Source organism: Balaenoptera acutorostrata, chromosome 6 (assembly GCF_949987535.1).
Source record: "Balaenoptera acutorostrata chromosome 6, mBalAcu1.1, whole genome shotgun sequence".
NCBI lineage: Eukaryota > Metazoa > Chordata > Mammalia > Artiodactyla > Balaenopteridae > Balaenoptera > Balaenoptera acutorostrata.
Window position 1 is genome coordinate 80288225 of NC_080069.1, and position 19797 is coordinate 80308021.

The window sequence follows — 19797 nt, forward strand, 5'->3', positions numbered from 1 at the left end:
GGCTGCATTGGGTCTTTGTTGCTGCACGTGGGCTTTCTCTAGTTGCAGCGAGCGGGGACTACTCTGTTGCGGTGCGTGGGCATCTCATCGCAGTGGCTTCTGTTGTTGCGGAGCACGGGCTCTAGGCATGCGGGCTTCAGTAGTTGTGGCTCTTGGGCTCTAGAGCGCAGGCTCAGTAGTTGTGGCACACAGGCTTAGTTGCTCCTCGGCATATGGGATCTTCCCGGACCAGGGCTCAAACCTGTGTCCCCTGCATTGGCAGGTGGATTCTTAACCACTGCGCCACCAGGAAACTCCTGGAAAATTTTAAACATATACAAAAGTAGAGCATAGAGTACAATGAACTCCCATGTCCCCATTACCAGCTTTGACAATTATAAACTCATTGCTTTATTTATAACTTCTATTCCCCCTTGACTATATAAAAGTTTAACATTTTTGGATGACAAAATATTTATAAATTAGTTTGAAAGATATGATGCACTGGTGAAAATACCTGCAATGTATTTGGCAAAGAATGGATATCTTTAATATATAAAGAGCTCTTACAGATAAATAAGAGGAGGAAAATCATTAAAAGAATTTACAAAGAACACAAGTATGTCACATTCAAATTCTAAAATGTGCATACTTTTAGAGTTTACAGTTGTTAATGCTAGAAAAGTACCCTATAACAGTGATTCTCAAAGCATGCTATCTACGCTAGCAGCATCAGCATCATCTGAGAACTTATTAGAAATGTAAATTCTCAGCCCCACTCCAGAATGACTGAACTGAGCCATCTGGTCTTAAAGGTTTTTTAGTGGAAGGTTTTAAAATTATGAATTAATTCATTTAAAAGATATAGAGCTATTAAGATTTTCTCTTTTTTTCTGGTGTTTGTTTTGGTTAATTTGCATTTGGTAAGACTGTCAATTTCATTTAAGTTTTCAAATTTATTTGCATAAAATTCTTCATAATATCCTCATCTTTTTAATGTTTGTAGGATTTGTAGTGATATTAACCTTTTTGGTTTTGATATAAGTAACTTGTGCCTTCTCTATTTTTTTTATTGATCAGTCTTGTTTAATTTTTTTTGGGATCACTCAGATTCTTCAATCTGTAGGTTTATGTCTTATGCCAAATTTGAGATGTTTTACATCATTACTTATTTGAATACTTTTTCAGCACCACACTCCTCCTCTCCTTCTGAGCTTCCAATGATATAAATGTTAGATCTTTCATTATTGTCCCATATTTCTGTTCATTTTTTTGGGGGGGGCTGCTTTGTGTCTTCATTGCTGCGCGTGGGTTTTCTCTGGTTGCGGCGAGCGGGGGCTACTATTCATTGTGGTACACAGGATTCTTATTGTGGTAGCTTCTCTTGTTGCAGAGCACAGGCTCTAGGCGCATGGGCTTCAGTAGTTGCAGCACGCAGGCTCAGTAGTTGCGGCATGCAGGCCCTAGAGCACGTGGGCTTCAGTAGTTGTGGCACATGGGCTCAGTAGTTGCAGTGTGAGGGTTCTAGGGCATGTGGGCTTCAGTAGTTGTGACGTGTGGGCTCAATAGTTGTGGCTCGCAGGCTCTAGAGAGCAGGCTCAGTAGTTGTGGTGCACGGGCTTAGCTGCTCCACGGCATGTGGGATCTTCCCGGACCAGGGATTGAACCCTTGGAACCTGCACTGGCAGGTGGATTCTTAACCACTGCACCACCAGGGAAGTCCCTCTGTTCATTTCTTTTCAGTCTACTTTCTCTTGCTTGTTCAGATTGAATAACTTCTATTGTTCTGTCTTGAAGTTCACTGATTCTTTCCTCTGTCATATTTATACTGCTGTTACACCCATCCAGTGAGTTTTAAAATTTCAATTATTGTATCAGTTTTCAGTTCTAAAATTTCTATTTGGTTCTTTTTCACATCTTCTCTTTCTTTGTTGAGGCTTTCTAATTTTTCACTTGATTCAAGAATGGTCACAAATGCTCACTGAAGCATTTTTATGAATGCTGCTTTAAAATCCTTGTCAGAATTCCAGCATCTGTGTCATCACAGTGTTAGTGTCTAATTGTCTTTTCTCATTCAAGTTGAAAGTTGCCTGGTTCTTAATATGACAAATGATTTTTAGTCTCATCCTGGAAAATTTGGGTATTATGCTATGAGGCTCTGGATCCTATTTAATCTTTTTTTTTGCAGGCAGTGTCCCTGTTTAGGTGTAGTGTGCAGGTCCAGGTGGGGTGGATGTTCAGCTGCCTGCTGGGCCTCACCAATACTGAGGTGGGGGGTGACTGTGGGGGGAAAAGAGGAAAGCAGCATGTGGGTGTGGCTTCATTACAGCTCAGTGAGGATAGAAGTTCAGCTCTCAAGTGGGTCCTGCTGACAGCAGTTGACACTGCCTGGTTAAGGAAAGTGGAATGCCAACTAGCACCACCTCACACTGCCTAATTCGGTCTCTTTGCTGCCAGGTAGGTGTGGAAGTTCAGCTCCGTTTGGCACCACTGATATGATCCCTATGACGATGTGGAAAGCCAACTCACCATACCTTGCTGGTGCTGATGGGTCCAAAAGTCTAGCCCTCCATTGGGCCCTGCTAACACCATGAGGGGAGGTTGGTTCTTCCTTTTGTTTGCCTACAGTAATGTGGATATTATCAAAATAATTTTCTATTCTGTTAGGCCACCCTTTTTCTAGTCCTTTGACTATAGGGAACAGGTTTCTTGGGAGTTTTGGGTTGTAACTATTGATGGTTCCATGTTGTACACTTCTCCATCACCAATCACCCCCTTTCAGATATATGAGAGACAGACAAAAAACAAAATACAAAAAACAAAAAAAACCCAGGAAACTCACAGCTACGTCATTCCTCAAGATCCAAAGTCCCCAGTCAGTCTGCTCTCTTCATCTTTCAGAGTCTTTCCTTTTTGTTGTATTCCATCCATGGCTTTTAGTTATAAGAGGGAGGAATAGCAAGGAATGGGGCCAAGCCATCTTGGCTGGAACCAGAAGTACCATCAGTTTTAATGTATTTCCACTATCATTCAGTTAAAAATATTTTCTAATTTTCATTGTGATTTATTCTGTGACCCATGGGATATACACAAGTGTTTTGCTTCAGATAAAATGTGATGATGTCTGGGGGCTTCCCTGGTGGCGCAGTGGTTGAGAATCCACCTGCCAATGCAGGGGACACGGGTTCGAGCCCTGGTCTGGGAAGATCCCACATGTCGCGGAGCAGTTGGGCCCGTGAGCCACAACTGCTGAGCCTGTGCGTCTGGAGCCTGTGTTCCGCAGCAAGAGAGGCCGTGATAGTGAGAGGCCCGCGCACCGCGATGAAGAGTGACCCCTGCTCGCCGCAACTAGAGGGGGCCCTCGCATAGAAATGAAAACCCAACACAGCCATAAATAAATAAATTAATTAAATTAAATAAAAATTTTTTAAAAAATGTGATGATGTCTGGAATTTGCTTCAAAATAATATAGAAGGAGCAGGTGGGTGAGGGTATAGATGAAATATAATTGGCCAAGAGTTCATCATTTTAAAAGCAGGATGGTGAATTCATGAGAGTCCATTATACTTTTCTGCCTTTCTTTGTATATGTTTAAAATTTTCCATAAGAAAAAGTTTTTAAGAATCAGACAAAAGGTACTGATTAATTTTCAAACACTTGGGAATTTAGTATTTACTCTTTTGCTATTGATTTCTAATTCAGTTCTCTGTGATTAGAAGATATCTCTATATTACTTCAATACATTGAAATGTATTAGGACTTGTTCCATGTCCTTGTGTATGCCTTCCATTTTGGTTAATGTTCCATGTGTTCTTGAGGAAAAAAATGTATATTCTGCTGTTGTTGGGTACATGTTCTATATATGTTAGTTTGGTCAAGTTTGTTGAGTTGTTCAAATGTGTTAGACTCATAATTTTTGTCAGTTTGTTCCATAAGTTACTGAGGAAATTGTATTAAAGTCTCCCACAATAATTATAGACTTGTCTATTTGTTCTCTTAGTTTTGTCAGTTTTTGCTTAATGTATTTTGAGGTCATATTATTAAGTGCATACAAATTTTAGATTGTTTTATATTCCAGTTGAATTGATTCATTGAGCTCTCTTTATCTCTAGTAATACTCTTTGCCTTAAATTTTACTTTGTCTGATATTAGTACAGTTATACTAATTTTCTTTCAGTAGGTATTTGCATGGTATATCTTTTTCTAGCTTTTACTATTTACTTTTCTATATCCTAATGTTTAAATATATCTCTTATAAGGAGCTAATAGTTGGCTTTTTAAAAAAATCCAGTCTGACAACTTTTGAGTATTTCATTTTAGTTAATTTAACTTAATATAGCTACTGATATGTTTGATTTAAGCTATCATTTTACTATCATCTTCTATTTTCTCACCATCCTTTGATATTTTAGTTCTGTTTTTTACTTCTTTTGCATTTATCAGCTATATTTTAATGATTCTACCTACTTATAAATGTGATAGCTATATACTTTATTACTATTGTTATTATTTTTAAAAATATTTAATTTATTTGCGGCAGGCGTGCTCCTTAGTTGTGGCAGGTGAGCTCCTTAGTTGTGGCGTGCAAACTCTTAGCTGAGGCATGCATGTGGGATCTATTTCCCTGAGCAGGGAACGAACCCGGGCCCCCTGCGTTAGGAGTGTGGGGTCTTAACCACTGTGCCACCAGGGAAGTACCGATAGCTATATACTTTAAAACTATTGTTTTGGTAGTTATCACAAAGATTTCAACATTACCTTGACTTACCTTAAATTTGTACATTTACCTAAAAAGTTCAGATTTCTCCTTAAGATAGATTCCTGGAAGTGGGACACTTGAACACATGGCATGAATATTTTACCATCTTTGGGACATGTGCTCAACCTCCTTTCCAGAAAAGGTTGTACCAATTTATATTCCCATCTATAAGTTTTTGTTTTATTTGGCCTATGCCATTACTAATTATTAATGTTTTAAAAATCTGTTTATTAGGCAAGTGAGGAAAAAATAAGTTATAATTCTTTGACTACTTTTTTTTCTTTTTTAAATTTTTTAAAAAATTTGGCCACACTGTGCAGTATGCGAGATCTTAGTTCCCCAACCAGGGATCGAACCCGGGTCCTGGCAGTGAAAGTGCCAAGTCCTAATCATCGGACCGCCAGAGAATTTCCTTGACTACTTTTGAGGTTGACTTTTTATTGTACATTTATTAATCATATAACCTTTTGCTTCTGTGAATAACTTATTCACATCATTGGACATTTTTCCATTGGGATATTAGTGTTTTTCTTATCAGTTTGTAAGAACTTATTTAGATTAGGAATAATTCTTCGTCAATTGTTGAAAACCGTTTTTCCTTGTTTAACTCTTACTTTGTAATAATCTTCCTTAATAACCTTTAGAAAAGGGGGAGAGAAGAAAAAAATATCCTGGCTGCAGCTCAAGACGCAAGAATAGATAGCCAGTCAAGGATTTTGCCTCTCTTAAAACTATCATGTTTCTGTAAGAACTTATTACACAACATTTTTCCTCCAAGGTTATCAAAGTTAAAAATAAAGAACAAATTTTATGGCTCTTTAAGAGAGCTCTCTCTATTGCTAGTTTGCATAAGCACTCAATGATCATCTTGTTAATTATAAATGTTGATAAGACCATTAAATATAGTTTACTAGTATGACATTCCTTTACAGGTCTATATAGATGTTTTTCTGATGGACTTTACTCCGCTGGCTTCAAAGCAGTGTTAGACTGGGCAAGAGGGTAAAGAGAATCCATCTAAAAAATATTCATTATTCTTTTTGAGCAGTGAAAAGACTCAGTACCTTGGTCACTGAGAAAGTAAGCTCAGAAGATAGATAGCCCTAAAGTTTGCTACAAGCAAGAGGAGTACACTAACAGAGGCCCACCTTACCCCACCTTCAAAAGAAAAATTTATTTTCCAATGTTTTAAGTTTTAACTATAAAAGTGGGGAAAAGGTTTCATTTATTTAAATAGCTGAACATAAATCAGAAACCCTTACAAAAGCATGCTTAAAGTACAGCAACATAATTTAAACTTATTTTGAGACTCTCTTCAGAGATAGCAAAGTTATTTGGGTTTGAAAAAAGAAACAAACATTATTGCATAATGTTTTGTAAGCTCATTTACTTACCATCATACTGAAGAAATCCATTTTCATCTGTCTCTATCTCAGACTCTGGCTGGAAAAATAATAAAGTACCCATAAAAACTGTGCAGTGCAGAAATAATACAATCATAGAATGAAGAGTTGATAAACCTTTATTTTAACAAATGCTTTGGATGGTGAGGATGAATAAAATCAAAGATTAGCTCCCATAAGTGTGCCATCTAGTGGAGAACTAACACTACTGCATTGAGCCTCCCTTCACTAAAAAAGCTCAATCACTCAGCAAACGCTTTTGGATGTAATGCAATTAACTTTGCTACTATAACTTCTTTTGGTTAAATAAATTATCTGAGAAGTTTTATAGATACCTTAAAGAAATTATCCTGAGATATGATACTGCAGTTTGGAAGGCGTTTCTGCAAATTTTTAGCCAATGTTGTCTTCCCACCATTTGTCACACTGAACAACAAAAAAAGAAAACAAAGAAAGAAAATACCAAGAAAGAGGATGCATTAAAAGAACATAAAACATTTTAAATTGATCTTAGAAAAAGGATATTTAAAACAATATGCAATATCTAAGAAAAAATTATTTCTTTCATAGATACGACTTTGTTGGCAAAAATCATAGGCTCAAGCAGATCTGATACAACAAATGATAAGAAATAAGCTGGAAAGGTTGGAGCAGAAAGGTAACTAATATTGGTTAAGTGAACTGCGTAATATTAAGACTTAAATTACAGCTATTGTATTGGAAGCAAAAGGATTTTTTGTCTATGCTGAAACATTCACAAGGTTCACATGCCACACAGAGAATATGAGTAGCACACTTTAGTGCAAGTATATAAAACTGCACTTGGTCACTGGGATTTTGTTTCAATGCACAGTGAAGAAAAATGGAGGAGTGGTTTATTACAAGCCCACCTATCATGACTTTTCATCTCCTTTGGAATGCCTCCTTTTCCCCAATCTCTCTCCACTTTGGCGCTGGTTGGGAGGTCCATTGTAGCTTATCACATCCTGTCAGTTACTTGTCCCCTCTGGCTGGACTGTGACATCAAGGAGAATGGCGACCCTGACCAACTCCTCTGTGTATGTATCTAGTTTTCCAGTACCCAGAACCACGCATAGTTGGGGGGAAGCACTTCTCCACTCAGTCACTCAAAGAGTTTTTTTTTTTAAATCTGGGGCTTATGTACTTCCAAAGAGTCTATGGACAGATTCGGGGTCTTTGTGAACTTGAAAGATATTATATCTTTATTTTCAATAAATTCTAACAGAATTTTGGCATTTCCTTTAATTAAAAGTCACTAGCAACAGTATTATTAATAGTACCTGTGGCTTTTTCACCAACAGAAATCACAGACAGGTATTTTCATATCATGTTGCACTTGGGGAAGACATCTTGAAGTATCACTGACACTCTATTACTTCAAATTTACAGCAGCTTTTAGACTCACCACAGGACACTGTTATTTAGTGAGTTAACGAAGAAGCATGTGTATCATAATGCTACAAATTTGCTTTTAAAAATATTTTTATAACTATATTATTATCATAACTGGTTTCCTTTGTATTTCTGTATTTTATTTTGTGCATTTAAAACCACTACTCGGAGAAAGCAAGACTTCATCATACCACCAAATATCTACAGCACAAAAAACTTCTGACTGCACATGTGCTTATTCTGAGGTAAGATGAATTGCAGTATGTTTATAATCTAGAAAGGGGAAAGGAACTAATACTTATTCATCAAAATTGTTTATTGGATATAATTCAATTATTAGCCAAATATCTTACACCTACAAAGTATTAATAGAAGAAACTTGATTCACACTTTTTTTGTTTTTTTGGGGATTTTTTTGTTTGTTTTGTTTTTTCTGTTTAACCTTAGATCACACAATTGGGTAGGATATGGGCAATCTCCTTCAAAATGGAAAAGTGGGTGGGTATTACCCTATGCACTGAGAAAATACTGTTAGGAGAATTTTTTCCCCCTTTACTGAAAATGTCTGTAATCCATGTTGAATGCCCATAGTTCGATTATTGAATTTTGGTTTAAAATACACAGTAAACAGGGATAACTTTATTACAGTATGAGCAACCTGGCTAGAAAATGTATCGTTTTCTAGACTTACCTCTTTAGTTAAGATCATGCAATTGAACCAACAGTAATTAGATCCCTTCTCACTGACTTAGCTAGAACCAATGAGAAATAAGCACCCCATTTTTGTAGACTTAGTAGAGATGGACCAGCTAGAAGGCAGTCCAGGTCAGAAAGATGAGGGAGGGGGAAAAGTATGTAACAAGTCTGAGCCTAGGACCTGTAATTAGACTGCCACCATCCAGGTCAGGTGACACCTTAAGACTCAACCCTTCTCCTTCAGCATGCTCATACCCACCATGCACCAGCAGGCTCACAGCTTCATGCATGTGCTCTCCAACCCTGGGGCCAGAGTGTCCAGACAGGAGCATGTTCTATCCTGGGGTCTAGGGAAGGAAATGGGGGACTCCTTGGGCCCACTTGCTCCTTTGTTCATAACACCTAAATAAATGCACAACTCCTAGTCCATTTGTTTTCTATGTGACAGGTGAAAAGAGAGGTCACTGTATTTGGAACATGGTATTTGGGAAGGAAGAAGTTAAAAAGGCTGTCTGTAATTACTCCACAAGTGGAGAATCCATTCTGCAATCCATTCGTCCAAGGTAGATAATAATTTTCCCATTGTCCAGTTGAGGAAAGGGTTGAAAAGCTGTATTCTCATAAAACTTGCTCAAGGTAACAACTAGCAAGTAATGGAGATGAGATACAAAGTCCAACTCTAACACCCATGGAGTTTACATTTTTTAACATTAAGGAAGGAACTTTGCAAGAATCTGATGAAAGTTATAAAATCTTTCCCCAGAAAAATGAACATCTTCACACATGCATTAAGTTTTCAGGAGGTTCATGGATGCCACTTGAATCCTCTAGAACCTTTACTATTCCTTGCAGTCTCAACTGAATATTTAGTTCATAGGGCAGCAAGTGGTAAGTACATGAGAGAGATACAGCACAGTGAGTTTGGAGAAAGGAAGCAGGAACTGCAGCTGAGTCTGGCAGGGGCTTTGCAGAAGCAGCAGCACTAAAATGAAATCCTGGCACTTGCTGAGGAAGAGACAGTGAAGAGAGGCTTTCTTAGGAAGTTATGCATAGAACCAAATGCACATGGCAAGAAAGCATGACACAGGTTTCTAGACAGAGGGCACTACACTGGAATATTGAGATGAAGGGAATTTATTCACACACGTGCAGAATAGAAGTCGGATTGGATTCTGTAGTGGACCTGGTAGTGGCCTCCCCAGGTTCCACCTGTTTCCAATGTCTGGTTGGGGTTGACCCCGCTCTCAACTCCAGAGCAGGGACCCAATGGCCTAAACCAATCAAGGCAATCCCCTCGCTTTTGCCACAGTTAACTGTGGCTATGTGACCCAGGTGGTCCTGTCAAAGACCCTTGACCTAGGGGAAGCAAAGCACTTTTTTCCCCCTAGTGACAGGCTAAGAAGAAGCATGAGGTCCCAGGAGATGCTAGTAGTCCCTTGCGACCAAAAAATGGAGCCAACTTTAGGATGAATCCAAAAGGAGGAAGACACAGAGAAGAGGCAGAGAGAAACAGAGTCTTTGGTGACACCACTAAGCTCCTGTATCAAATCTTTCCTGTACCCTGCCTATCTGCCCACCCCTGAAGCTAATACATGTTATTATTTTTGGATGGTCCTCATATATCAGGAAATTTAGACTGCATTTTAAATAATTGGGAACCACTGAATACTGTTCATCAGGTGAGAGAAAATTTTAAAATTCTGTTTGAAGATTAAACTGGTAGAGGTATGTAGGAAAGATTAAGAGGAGGAGATTGGAATTAGGGAATGAGGGCTTGAATTAGGATGGTGGCAGTGAGTGTGGAAAGGAAAAGATGGACGAGAAGCAACGCAGAGAAAAACTGAACTTGGTTCTGATTAGATGGGAGCAAGTCAAGGCAGAGTTCCAGCATTTAATTCATTCAATGTTACTTCTAATAGATTACTTACTATAGTTATGTAATGCAATAATACGATGATCTCCCCCAAATTATAAACTTTTAATTTCAATAGTCTTAAATATTTTATTAACTAGACTACACATAATGTGAAAAGACTCAGAAGAAAGATGAACATAATACACTAACAAAACAAATAATGTCCTTTTAAGTTGCTATTGTCTTATTTGAATGCCCACTTCTTGGTACCATGGGTAGGGTGACCATATAATTTAGGACACTTCTGAGAGGGAGAGGGGTGAATGATTAATAATCATGCCAGGGAAATAAGGACTACCTCAAGATGAAAAGTATGGGGAAAAGGGGTAGAGGTGAGGTGGTTCCTTATTCCACATGTCCAAAGCTGGGCATAACTGGCAAGAAATGATAGACTTTCTCCTATGTCACACTGGAGGAGCAGCCATATGGAGAATGATAAATCCCCCTAAACCAATGTAGCATCAGATCAGGCCTTGCCTCTGGTGTCAGCTTTAGAAAACAAACAGTAAAGCAGGTAAACTTTGTGTACCGACTCCCCTGTTTCTGTTTATAGGAAACTCTCTCGTCTCCTGTTGGCAGTTACGTAGCCGATGCTCCACTGTTTTAAATTCAAGTGTCCTGTTCTCTTTTCTGGGACTCAGGGATCCTTCTCACTGCTTCTCCTTTCCCCACCACATCCACATGGAAACACCCTTTGGACATCCTGAGTATCTCGATCAACTGTTTGTAGCAAAATTACTCACCCACCGATTCCAATGACAAATGTTTTCATAATTAGCTTTGAAAATCACGTCTTCCTAAAATTAAAAAAAAAAAATCGAAGGCATATCACTTAGGTGTCTAAAGAGATAAGAGTCCTAACTTACAAGGGCCAGCTGAGGGGGAAAGATGTCAGTGATCTTTGGGTTAGCCCCCTAGGATTACCCACATTCTGTGGGAAAGCTTCACACTATACTGGCTTCTCTCTGCCACAGTCTCCTGCTACGTGCCAACAGCTGGCAGTGCTCAGGGCCTGTAAGCAAGTCAAGTGAACTAAAAGGGCCCCCACGGCCAAGCACACATCCTTGAGGGTCTGTTTTCAAGGGCATGGAAGAGTTGTTGAGCCACAAGGCACACTACAGAGTTTCATGCTCCCCTCAGGCAGGTGGCCTGTCACCTGCATGACTCAGTCACCCAGGGATGACCCATTACCCCCAAGGCAGAGAAGTGGCAGAGATGGCCTCTCTCTCCTTCTGAAATGAGGAGACAGTCACTGCTGGCCAGAGGCAAGAGGAAGTGAATTCGCTTTAAGTATGCTATTTCCTCACCTTAGGGCCAGGGTAGACAGACTTTCAAAAATGATCCAGTTAGTAAATCTTTGAGGCTTTACGGGCCAAGAGACAAAATCAAGATTATTATGTAATCATCTCATTATAATATAATATTATATTATTTTCTCTTTCTGACTTACTTCACTCTGTATTACAGACTCTAGGCCCATCCACCTCACTACAAATAATTTCGTTTCTTTTTATGGCTGAGTAATATTCCATTGTGTATGTGTCACATCTTCTTTATCCATTCGTCTTATAATATAATATAATAATAATAATATTATTATTACTTATATAATAAGAGAGAAAACATTTCCATAAACTTTCTGATGGAGGTCAAAACATAATAATAATTGAGTACAATTCTTTTTTTTTTCCATAATGCATGTCTACAAATGAGAAGAATAGAATTCCTTTTCTATTGGGATAACATATCATTTATTGGATATCAGAGTGAGCATCCCCTATTACAAAATGGACTGCAGGTGTTCAGGCAGAGGGCCAGGTTTTATTTTTTTTAATTTTTTATTGAAAAAAAATTTTTTTAAATATTTATTTATTCATTTATTATTTGGTTGTGCCAGGTCTTAGTTGCAGCATGCGGGCTCCTTAGTTGCAGCATGCATGTGGGATCTAGTTCCCTGACCAGGGATCGAACTCAGGCCCCCTGCACTGGGGGTGCAGAGTCTTTTTTTTTTTTTCTTAACATCTTTATTGGAATATAATTGCTTTACAATGGTGTGTTAGTTTCTGCTTTATAACAAAGTGAATCAGCTATACATAAACATATATCCCCATATCTCCTCCCTCTTCTATCTCCGTCCCACCCTCCCTATCCCACCCCTCTAGGTGGTCACAAAGCACTGAGCTGATCTCCCTGTGCTATGCGGCTGCTTCCCACTAGCTATATATTTTACATTTGGTAGTATATATAAGTCCATGACACTCTCTCACTTCATCCCAACTTACCCTTCCCCCTACCCGTGTCCTCAAGTCCATTCTCTACATCTGCGTCTTTATTCCTGTCCTGCCCACAGCTTCTTCAGCACCATTTTTTTTTAAGATTCCATATATATGTGTTAGCATACGGTATTTGTTTTTTTCTTTATGACTTACTTCACTCTGTTATTACAGACTCTAGGTCCATCCACTTCACAACAAATAACTTCGTTTCTTTTTATGGCTGAGTAATATTCCATTGTATATATGTGTCACAACTTCTTTATCCATTCATCTGTCAATGGACCCTTAGGTTGCTTCCGTGTCCTGGCTATTGTAAATAGAGCTGCAATGAATGTTGTGATACATGACTCTTTTTGAATTATGGTTTTCTCAGGGTAGATGCCCACTAGTGGGATTGCTGGGTCATATGGTAGTTCTGTTTTTAGTTTTTAAGGAACCTCCATACTGTTCTCCATAGTGGCTGTATCAATTTACATTCCCACCAACAGTGCAAGAGGGTTCCCTTTTCTCCATACCCTCTCCAGCATTTATTGTTTGTAGATTTTTTGATGATGGCCATTCTGACTGCTGTGAGGTGATACCTCATTGTAGTTTTGATGTGCATTTCTCTAATGATTAGTGATGTTGAGCATCCTTTCATGTGTTTGCTGGCAATCTGTGTATCTTCTTTGGAGAAATGTCTATTTAGGTCTTCTGCCCACTTTTGGATTGGGTTGTATGTTTTTTTGATAATGAGCTGCATGAGCTGCTTGTAAATTTTGGAGATTAATCCTTTGTCAGTTGCTTCATTTGCAAATATTTTCTCCCATTCTGAGGGCTGCCTTTTCGTCTTGTTTACGGTTTCCTTTGCTGTGCAAAAGCTCTTAAGTTTCATTAGGTTCCATTTGTTTATTTTTGTTTTTATTTCCATTTCTCTAGGAGGTGGGTCAAAAAGGATCTTGTTGTCATTTATGTCATGGAGTGTTCTGCCTATGTTTTCCTCTAAGAGTTTTATAGTGTCTGGCCTTACATTTAGGTCTTTAATCCATTTTGAGTTTATTTTTGTGTATGGTGTTAGGGAGTGTTCTAATTTCATTCTCTTACATGTAGCTGTCCAGTTTTCCCAGCACCACTTATTGAAGAGACTGTCTTTTCTCCACTGTGTATTCTTGCCTCCTTTATCAAAGATAAGGTGACCATATGTGCGTGGGTTTATCTCTGGGCTTTCTATCCTGTTCCATTGATCTATATTTCTGTTTTTGTGCCAGTACCATACTGTCTTGATTACTGTAGCTTTGTAGTATAGTCTGAGGTCAGGGAGTCTGATTCCTCCAGCTCCATTTTTCTTTCTCAAGATTGCTTTGGCTATTCGGGGTCTTTTGTGTTTCCATACAAATTGTGAAATTTTTTGTTCTAGTTCTGTGAAAAATGCCAGTGGTAGTTTGATAGGGATTGCACTAAATCAGCAGATTGCTTTGGGTAGTATAGTCATTTTCACAATGTTGATTCTTCCAATCCAAAAACATGGTATGTCTCTCCATCTGTTTGTATCATCTTTAATTTCTTTCATCAGTGTCTTATAGTTTTCTGCATACAGGTCTTTTGTCTCCTTAGGTAGGTTTATTCCTAGGTATTTTATTCTTTTTGTTGCAATGGCAAATGTGAGTGTTTCCTTAATTTCTCTTTCAGATTTTTCATCATTAATATATAGGAATACAAGAGATTTCTGTGCATTAATTTTGTATCCTGCTACTTTACCAGATTCGTTGTTTAGCTCTAGTAGTTTGCTGGTAGCATCTTTAGGATTCTCTATGTATAGTGTCATGTCATCTGCAAACAGTGACAGCTTTACTTCTTTTCTGATTCGGATTCATTTCTTTTTCTTCTCTGATTGTTGTGGCTAAAACTTCCAAAACTATGTTGAATAACAGTGGTGAGAGTGGACAAGCTTGTCTTGTTCCTGATCTTAGTGGAAATGGTTTCAGGTTTTCACCATTGAGAACGATGTTGGTTGTGGCTTTGTCATATATGGCCTTTATTATGTTGAAGTTAAGTTCCCTCTATGCCTACTTTCTGGAGGGTTTTTATCATAAATGGGTGTTGAATTTTGTCGAAAGCTTTTTCTGCACCTATTGAGATGATCATATGGTTTTTCTGCTTCAATTTGTTAATATGGTATATCACATTGATTGATTTGCGTATATTGAAGAATCCTTGCATTCCTGGGATAGACCTCACTTGATCATGGTGTATGATCCTTTTCATGTGCTGTTGGATTCTGTTTGCTAGTATTTTGTTGAGGATTTTTGCATCTATGTTCATCAGTGATATTGGCCTGTAGTTTTCTTTCTTTGTGACATCTTTGTCTGGTGTTGGTATCAGGGTGATGGTGGCCTTGTGGAATGAGTTTGGGAGTGTTCCTCCCTCTGGTATATTTTGGAAGAATTTGAGAAGGATAGGTGTTGGCTCATCTCTAAATGTTTGAAGAATCCACCTGTGAAGCCATCTGGTCCTGGGTTTTTGTTTCTTGCAAGATTTTTAATCACAGTCTCAATTTCAGTGCTTGTGATTGGTCTGTTTATATTTTCTATTTCTTCCTGGTTCACTCTTGGAAGGTTGTGCTTTTCTAAGAATTTGTCCATTTCTTACAGGTTGTCCATTTTATTGTCATATAGTTGCTTGTAGTAATCTCTCATGATCCTTTGTATTTCTGCAGTGTCAGTTGTTACTTCTCCTTTTTCATTTCTAATTCTATTGATTTGAGTCTTCTCCCTTTTTTTCTCGATGAGTCTGGCTAATGGCTTATCAGTTTTTTTTTATCATCTCAAAGAATCAGCTTTTAATTTTATTGATCTTTGCTATTGTTTCCTTCATTTCTTTTTCATTTATTTCTGATCTGATCTTTATGATTCCTTTCCTTCTGCTAACTTTGAGGTTTTGTGTTCTTCTTTCTCTAACTGCTTTAACTGTAAGGTTAGGTTGTTTGAGATGTTTCTTGTTTCTTGAGGTAGGACTGTATTGCTCTAAACTTCCCTCTTAGAACTGCTTTTGCTGCATCCCATAGGTTTTGGGTCGTCGTGTTTTCATTGTCATTTGTTTCTAGGTAGTTTTTGATTTCCTCTTTGATTTCTTCAGTGATCTCTTGGTTATTTACTAGTGTATTGTTTAGCCTCCATGTGTTTGTATTTTTTACAGATTTTTTCCTGTAATTGATATCTAGTCTCATAGTGTTGTGGTCGGAAAAGATACTTGATACGATTTCAATTTTCTTAAATTTACCAAGGCTTGATTTGTGACCCAAGATATGATCTATCCTGGAGAATGGCCCATGAGCACTTGAGAAGAAAGTGTATTCTGTTGTTTTGGGGTGGAATGTCTTATAAATATCAATTAAGTCCATCTTGTTTAATGTATCATTTAAAGCTTGTGTTTCCTTATTTATTTTCATTTTGGATGATCTGTCCATTGGTGAAAGCGGGGTGTTAAAGTCCCCTACTATGATTGTGTTACTGTTGATTTCCCCTTTTATGGCTGTTAGCATTTGCCTTATGTATTGAGGTGCTCCTATGTTGGGTGCATAAGTATTTATAATTGTTATATCTTCTCCTTGGATCAATCCCTTGATCATTACGTAGTGTCCTTCTTTGTCTCTTGTAATAGTCTTTATTTTAAAGTCTGTTTTGCCTGATATGAGAATTGCTACTCCAGCTTTCTTTTGATTTCCATTTGCATGGAATATCTTTTTCCATCCCCTCACTTTCAGTCTATATGTGTCCCTAGGTCTGAAGTGGGTCTCTTGCAGACAGCATATATGCGGGTCTTGTTATTGTATCCATTCAGCCAGTCTATGTCTTTTGGTTGGACCATTTAATCCATTTACATTTAAGGTAGTTATTGATATGTATGTTCCTATTACCATTTTCTTAATTGTTTTGGGTTTGTTATTGTAGGTCTTTTCCTTCTCTCGTGTTTTGTACCTTAAGAAGTTCCTTTAGCATTTGTTGTAAAGCTGGCTTGGTGGTGCTGAATTCTCTTAGCTTTTGCCTCTCTGTAAAGGTTTTAATTTCTCTGTCGAATCTGAATGAGATCCTTGCTGGGTAGAGTAATCTTGGTTGTAGGTTTTTCCCTTTCATCACTTTAAATATGTCTGCCACTCCCTTCTGGCCTACAGAGTTTCTGCTGAAAGACTGGCTGTTAATCTTAAGGGGATTCCCTTGTATGTTATTTATTGTTTTTCCCTTGTTGTTTTTAATATTTTTGCTTTGTATTTAATTTTTGATAGTTTGATTAATATGTGTCTTGGAATGTTTCTTCTTGGATTTATCCTGTATGGGACTCTCTGTGCTTCCTGGACTTGATTGACTGTTTCCTTTCCCATATTAGGGAAGTTTTCAACTATAATCTCTTCAAATATTTTCTCAGTTCCTTTCTTTTTCTCTTCTTCTTCTGGGACCCGTATTATTTGACATTGGTGCGTTTAATGTTGTCCCAGAGGTCTCCGAGACTGTCCTCAATTCTTTTCATTCTTTTTTCTTTATTCTGCTCTGTGGTAGTTATTTCCACTGTTTTGTCTTCCAGGTCACTTATCCGTTCTTCTGCCTCAGTTATTCTGCTACTGATTCCTTCTAGAGAATTTTAAATTTCATTTATTGTGTTGTTCATCATTGTTTGTTTGCCCTGTAGTTCTTCTAGGTCCTTGTTAAACGTTTCTTGTATTTTCTCCATTCTATTTCCAAGATTTTGGATCCTCTTTACTATCATTACTCTGAATTCTTTTTCAGGTAGACTGCCTATTTCCTCTTCATTTGTTTGGTCTCGTGGGTTTTTACCTTGCTCCTTCATTTGCGGTGTGTTTTTCTGTCTTCTCATTTTGCTTAACTTACTGTGTTTGGGGTCTCTTTTTTGCAGGCTGCAAGTTTGTAGTTCCCGTTGTTTTTGGTGTCTGCCCCCAGTGGCTAAAGTTGGTTCAGTGGGTTGTGTAGGCTTCCTGGTGGAGGGGACTAGTGCCTGTGTTCAGGTGGATGAGGTTGGATCTTGTCTTTCTGGTGAGCAGGACCACATCTGGTGGTGTGTTTTAGGGTGTCTGTGACTTTATTATGATTTTAGGCAGCCTTTCTGCTAATGGGTGGGGTTGTGTTCCTGTCTTGCTCATTGTTTGGCTTAGGGTGTCCAGCACTCTAGCTTGCTGGTCATTGAGTGGGGCTGGGTCTTAGTATTGAGATGGAGATCTCTGGGAGAGCTTTTGGTGTTTGATATTACGTGGAGCTGGGAGGTCTCTGGTGGACCAGTGTCCTGAACTTGGCTCTCCCACCTCAGAGGCAGAGGCCTGACACCCGGCTGGAGCACCAAGACCCTGTCAGCCACACCGCTCAGAAGAAAAGGGAGAAAAAAAGAAAGAAAGAAAAAAATAAATAAAATAAAATAAAGTTATTAAAAGAAAAAAGAAAAAATAATTATTAAACATAAAAAAAATTAAAAAGTAATTGAGAAAAAGAAAGAAAGAAAGAAGAGAGCAACCAAACCAAAAAACAAATCGACCAATTACAACAAGTGCTAAAAAGTATACTCAAACAAACAAAAAACGGACAGACAGAACCCTAGGACAAATGGTAAAAGCAAAGCTATATAGACAAAATCACACAAAGAAGCATACACATACACACTCACAAAAAGGGAAAAAGGAAAAAATCATATATATCTATATATATTAAAAAAAAGGAGGAAGAGAGCAACCAAATCAATAAAGAAATCTACCAATGATAATAAACTCTAAATACTAAACTAAGATAAACATAAAACCAGAAACAAATTAGATGCAGAAAGCAAACCCCAAGTCTACAGTTGCTCCCAAAGTCCACCACCTCAATTTTGGGATGATTCGTTGTCTCTTCAGGTATTCCAGTGATGCAGGGTACATCAAGTTGATTGTGGAGATTTAATCCACTACTCCTGAGGCTGCTGGGAGAAATTTCCCTTTTTCTTCTTTGTTCGCACAGCTCCTGGGGTTCAGCTTTGGATTTGGCCCTGCCTCTGCATGTAGGTCACCTGAGGGCGTCTGTTCTTGGCTCAGACAGGACAGGGTTAAAGTAGCAGCTGATTCGGGGGCTCTGGCTCACTCAGGCTGGGGGGAGGGAGGGGTACGGAATGCAGGGCGAGCCTGCGGCGGCAGAGGCCATCATGACGTCACAACTGCCTGAGGTGCACCGTGTGTTCTCCCGGGGAAGTTGTCCCTGGATCACTGGACCCTGGCAGTGGCGGGCTGCACAGCCTCCTGAGAGGGGAGGTGTGGATAGTGACCCGTGCTTGCACACAGGCTTTTTGGTTGCTGCAGCAGCAGCCTTAGCACCTGATGCCCGTCTCTGGTGTCCACGCTGATGCTGATAGCCGCGGCTTGCACCCATCTCTGGAGCTTGTTTAGGCGGTGCTCTGAATCCCCTCTCCTTGCGCACCCCGCAACAGTGGTCTCTTGCCTCTTAGGCAGGTGCAGACGTTTTCCCAGACTCCCTCCCAGCTAGCTGTGGTGCACTAGCCCCATTCCGGCTGTGTTCACGCAGCCAACCCCAGTCCTCTCCCTGGGATCTGACCTCTGAAGCTCGAGCCTCAGCTCCCAGTCCCCACTTGCTCTGGTGGGGGAGGAGACAAGCATCTCTGGCTGGTGAGTGCTGGTCGGCACTGATCCTCCATGCAGGAATCTCTCCGCTTTGCCCTCTGCACCCCTACTCCTGCGCTCCCCTCCGTGGCTCCGAAGCTTCCCCCCCACCCACCCCCCATCTCCACCAGTGAAGGGGCTTCCTAGTGTGTGGAAACTTTTCCTCGTTCACAGCTTCTTCCCAGAGGTGCAGGTCCCATCCCTATTCTTTTTTCTTTTGCCCTACCCAGGTATGTGGGGAGTTTCTTGCCTTTTGGGAAGTCTGAGGTCTTATGCCAGCATTCAGTAGGTGATCTGTAGGAGTTGTTCCACATGTAGATGTATTTTTGATGTATTTGTGGGGAGGAAGGTTATCTCCACGTCTTTCTCCTCCGCCATCTTGAAGGTTTCCGGGTGCGGAGTCTTAATCACTGTGCCACCAGGGAAGTCCCTAGGGGGCGTTTTAGCTTCAGCCCATTGCTTATTGACCCCTGGTATGGGGGGTAGAGGACAGCTTCATGCATGGCCCCCTAAGGTTCACCAAAGCAGTCCTGTGGATATTCCAAGGACCGCTGTCATCTCTTTAAGTGAAAAGATGAAGCTCAGCTGCAGGGAACCTTAGCATAGTAGTTCTAGAAGGTTGCCTCTGACTGACACTGCTCTTTATTCCTGACTGCTCTGGTGGGGTGACCAGGAACCTAAGCTGTGCCACTTGGGGTGTGTGGTGGCTGAGCTGGAGGCTCTCAGCC

At 39.4% G+C, this 19797-nt stretch overlaps 1 protein-coding gene across 2 annotated transcripts in view; it reads right to left on the minus strand.

Annotated features, from left to right (window-relative positions):
- NMRK1 (nicotinamide riboside kinase 1) overlaps positions 1-19797 on the minus strand; it is a 32914-nt gene that overhangs the window by 9042 nt on the left and 4075 nt on the right. For both annotated transcript variants that reach the window (XM_007182282.3, XM_007182281.3), the window contains exons 2-4: positions 10909-10962; positions 6477-6567; positions 6133-6181 (exon numbers count right to left, since the gene is read on the minus strand). In XM_007182282.3, the coding sequence (XP_007182344.1) occupies positions 6133-6181; positions 6477-6567; positions 10909-10937 (169 nt within the window). In that variant the 5' untranslated portion in view covers positions 10938-10962. The remainder of the gene's footprint in view (positions 1-6132; positions 6182-6476; positions 6568-10908; positions 10963-19797) is intronic.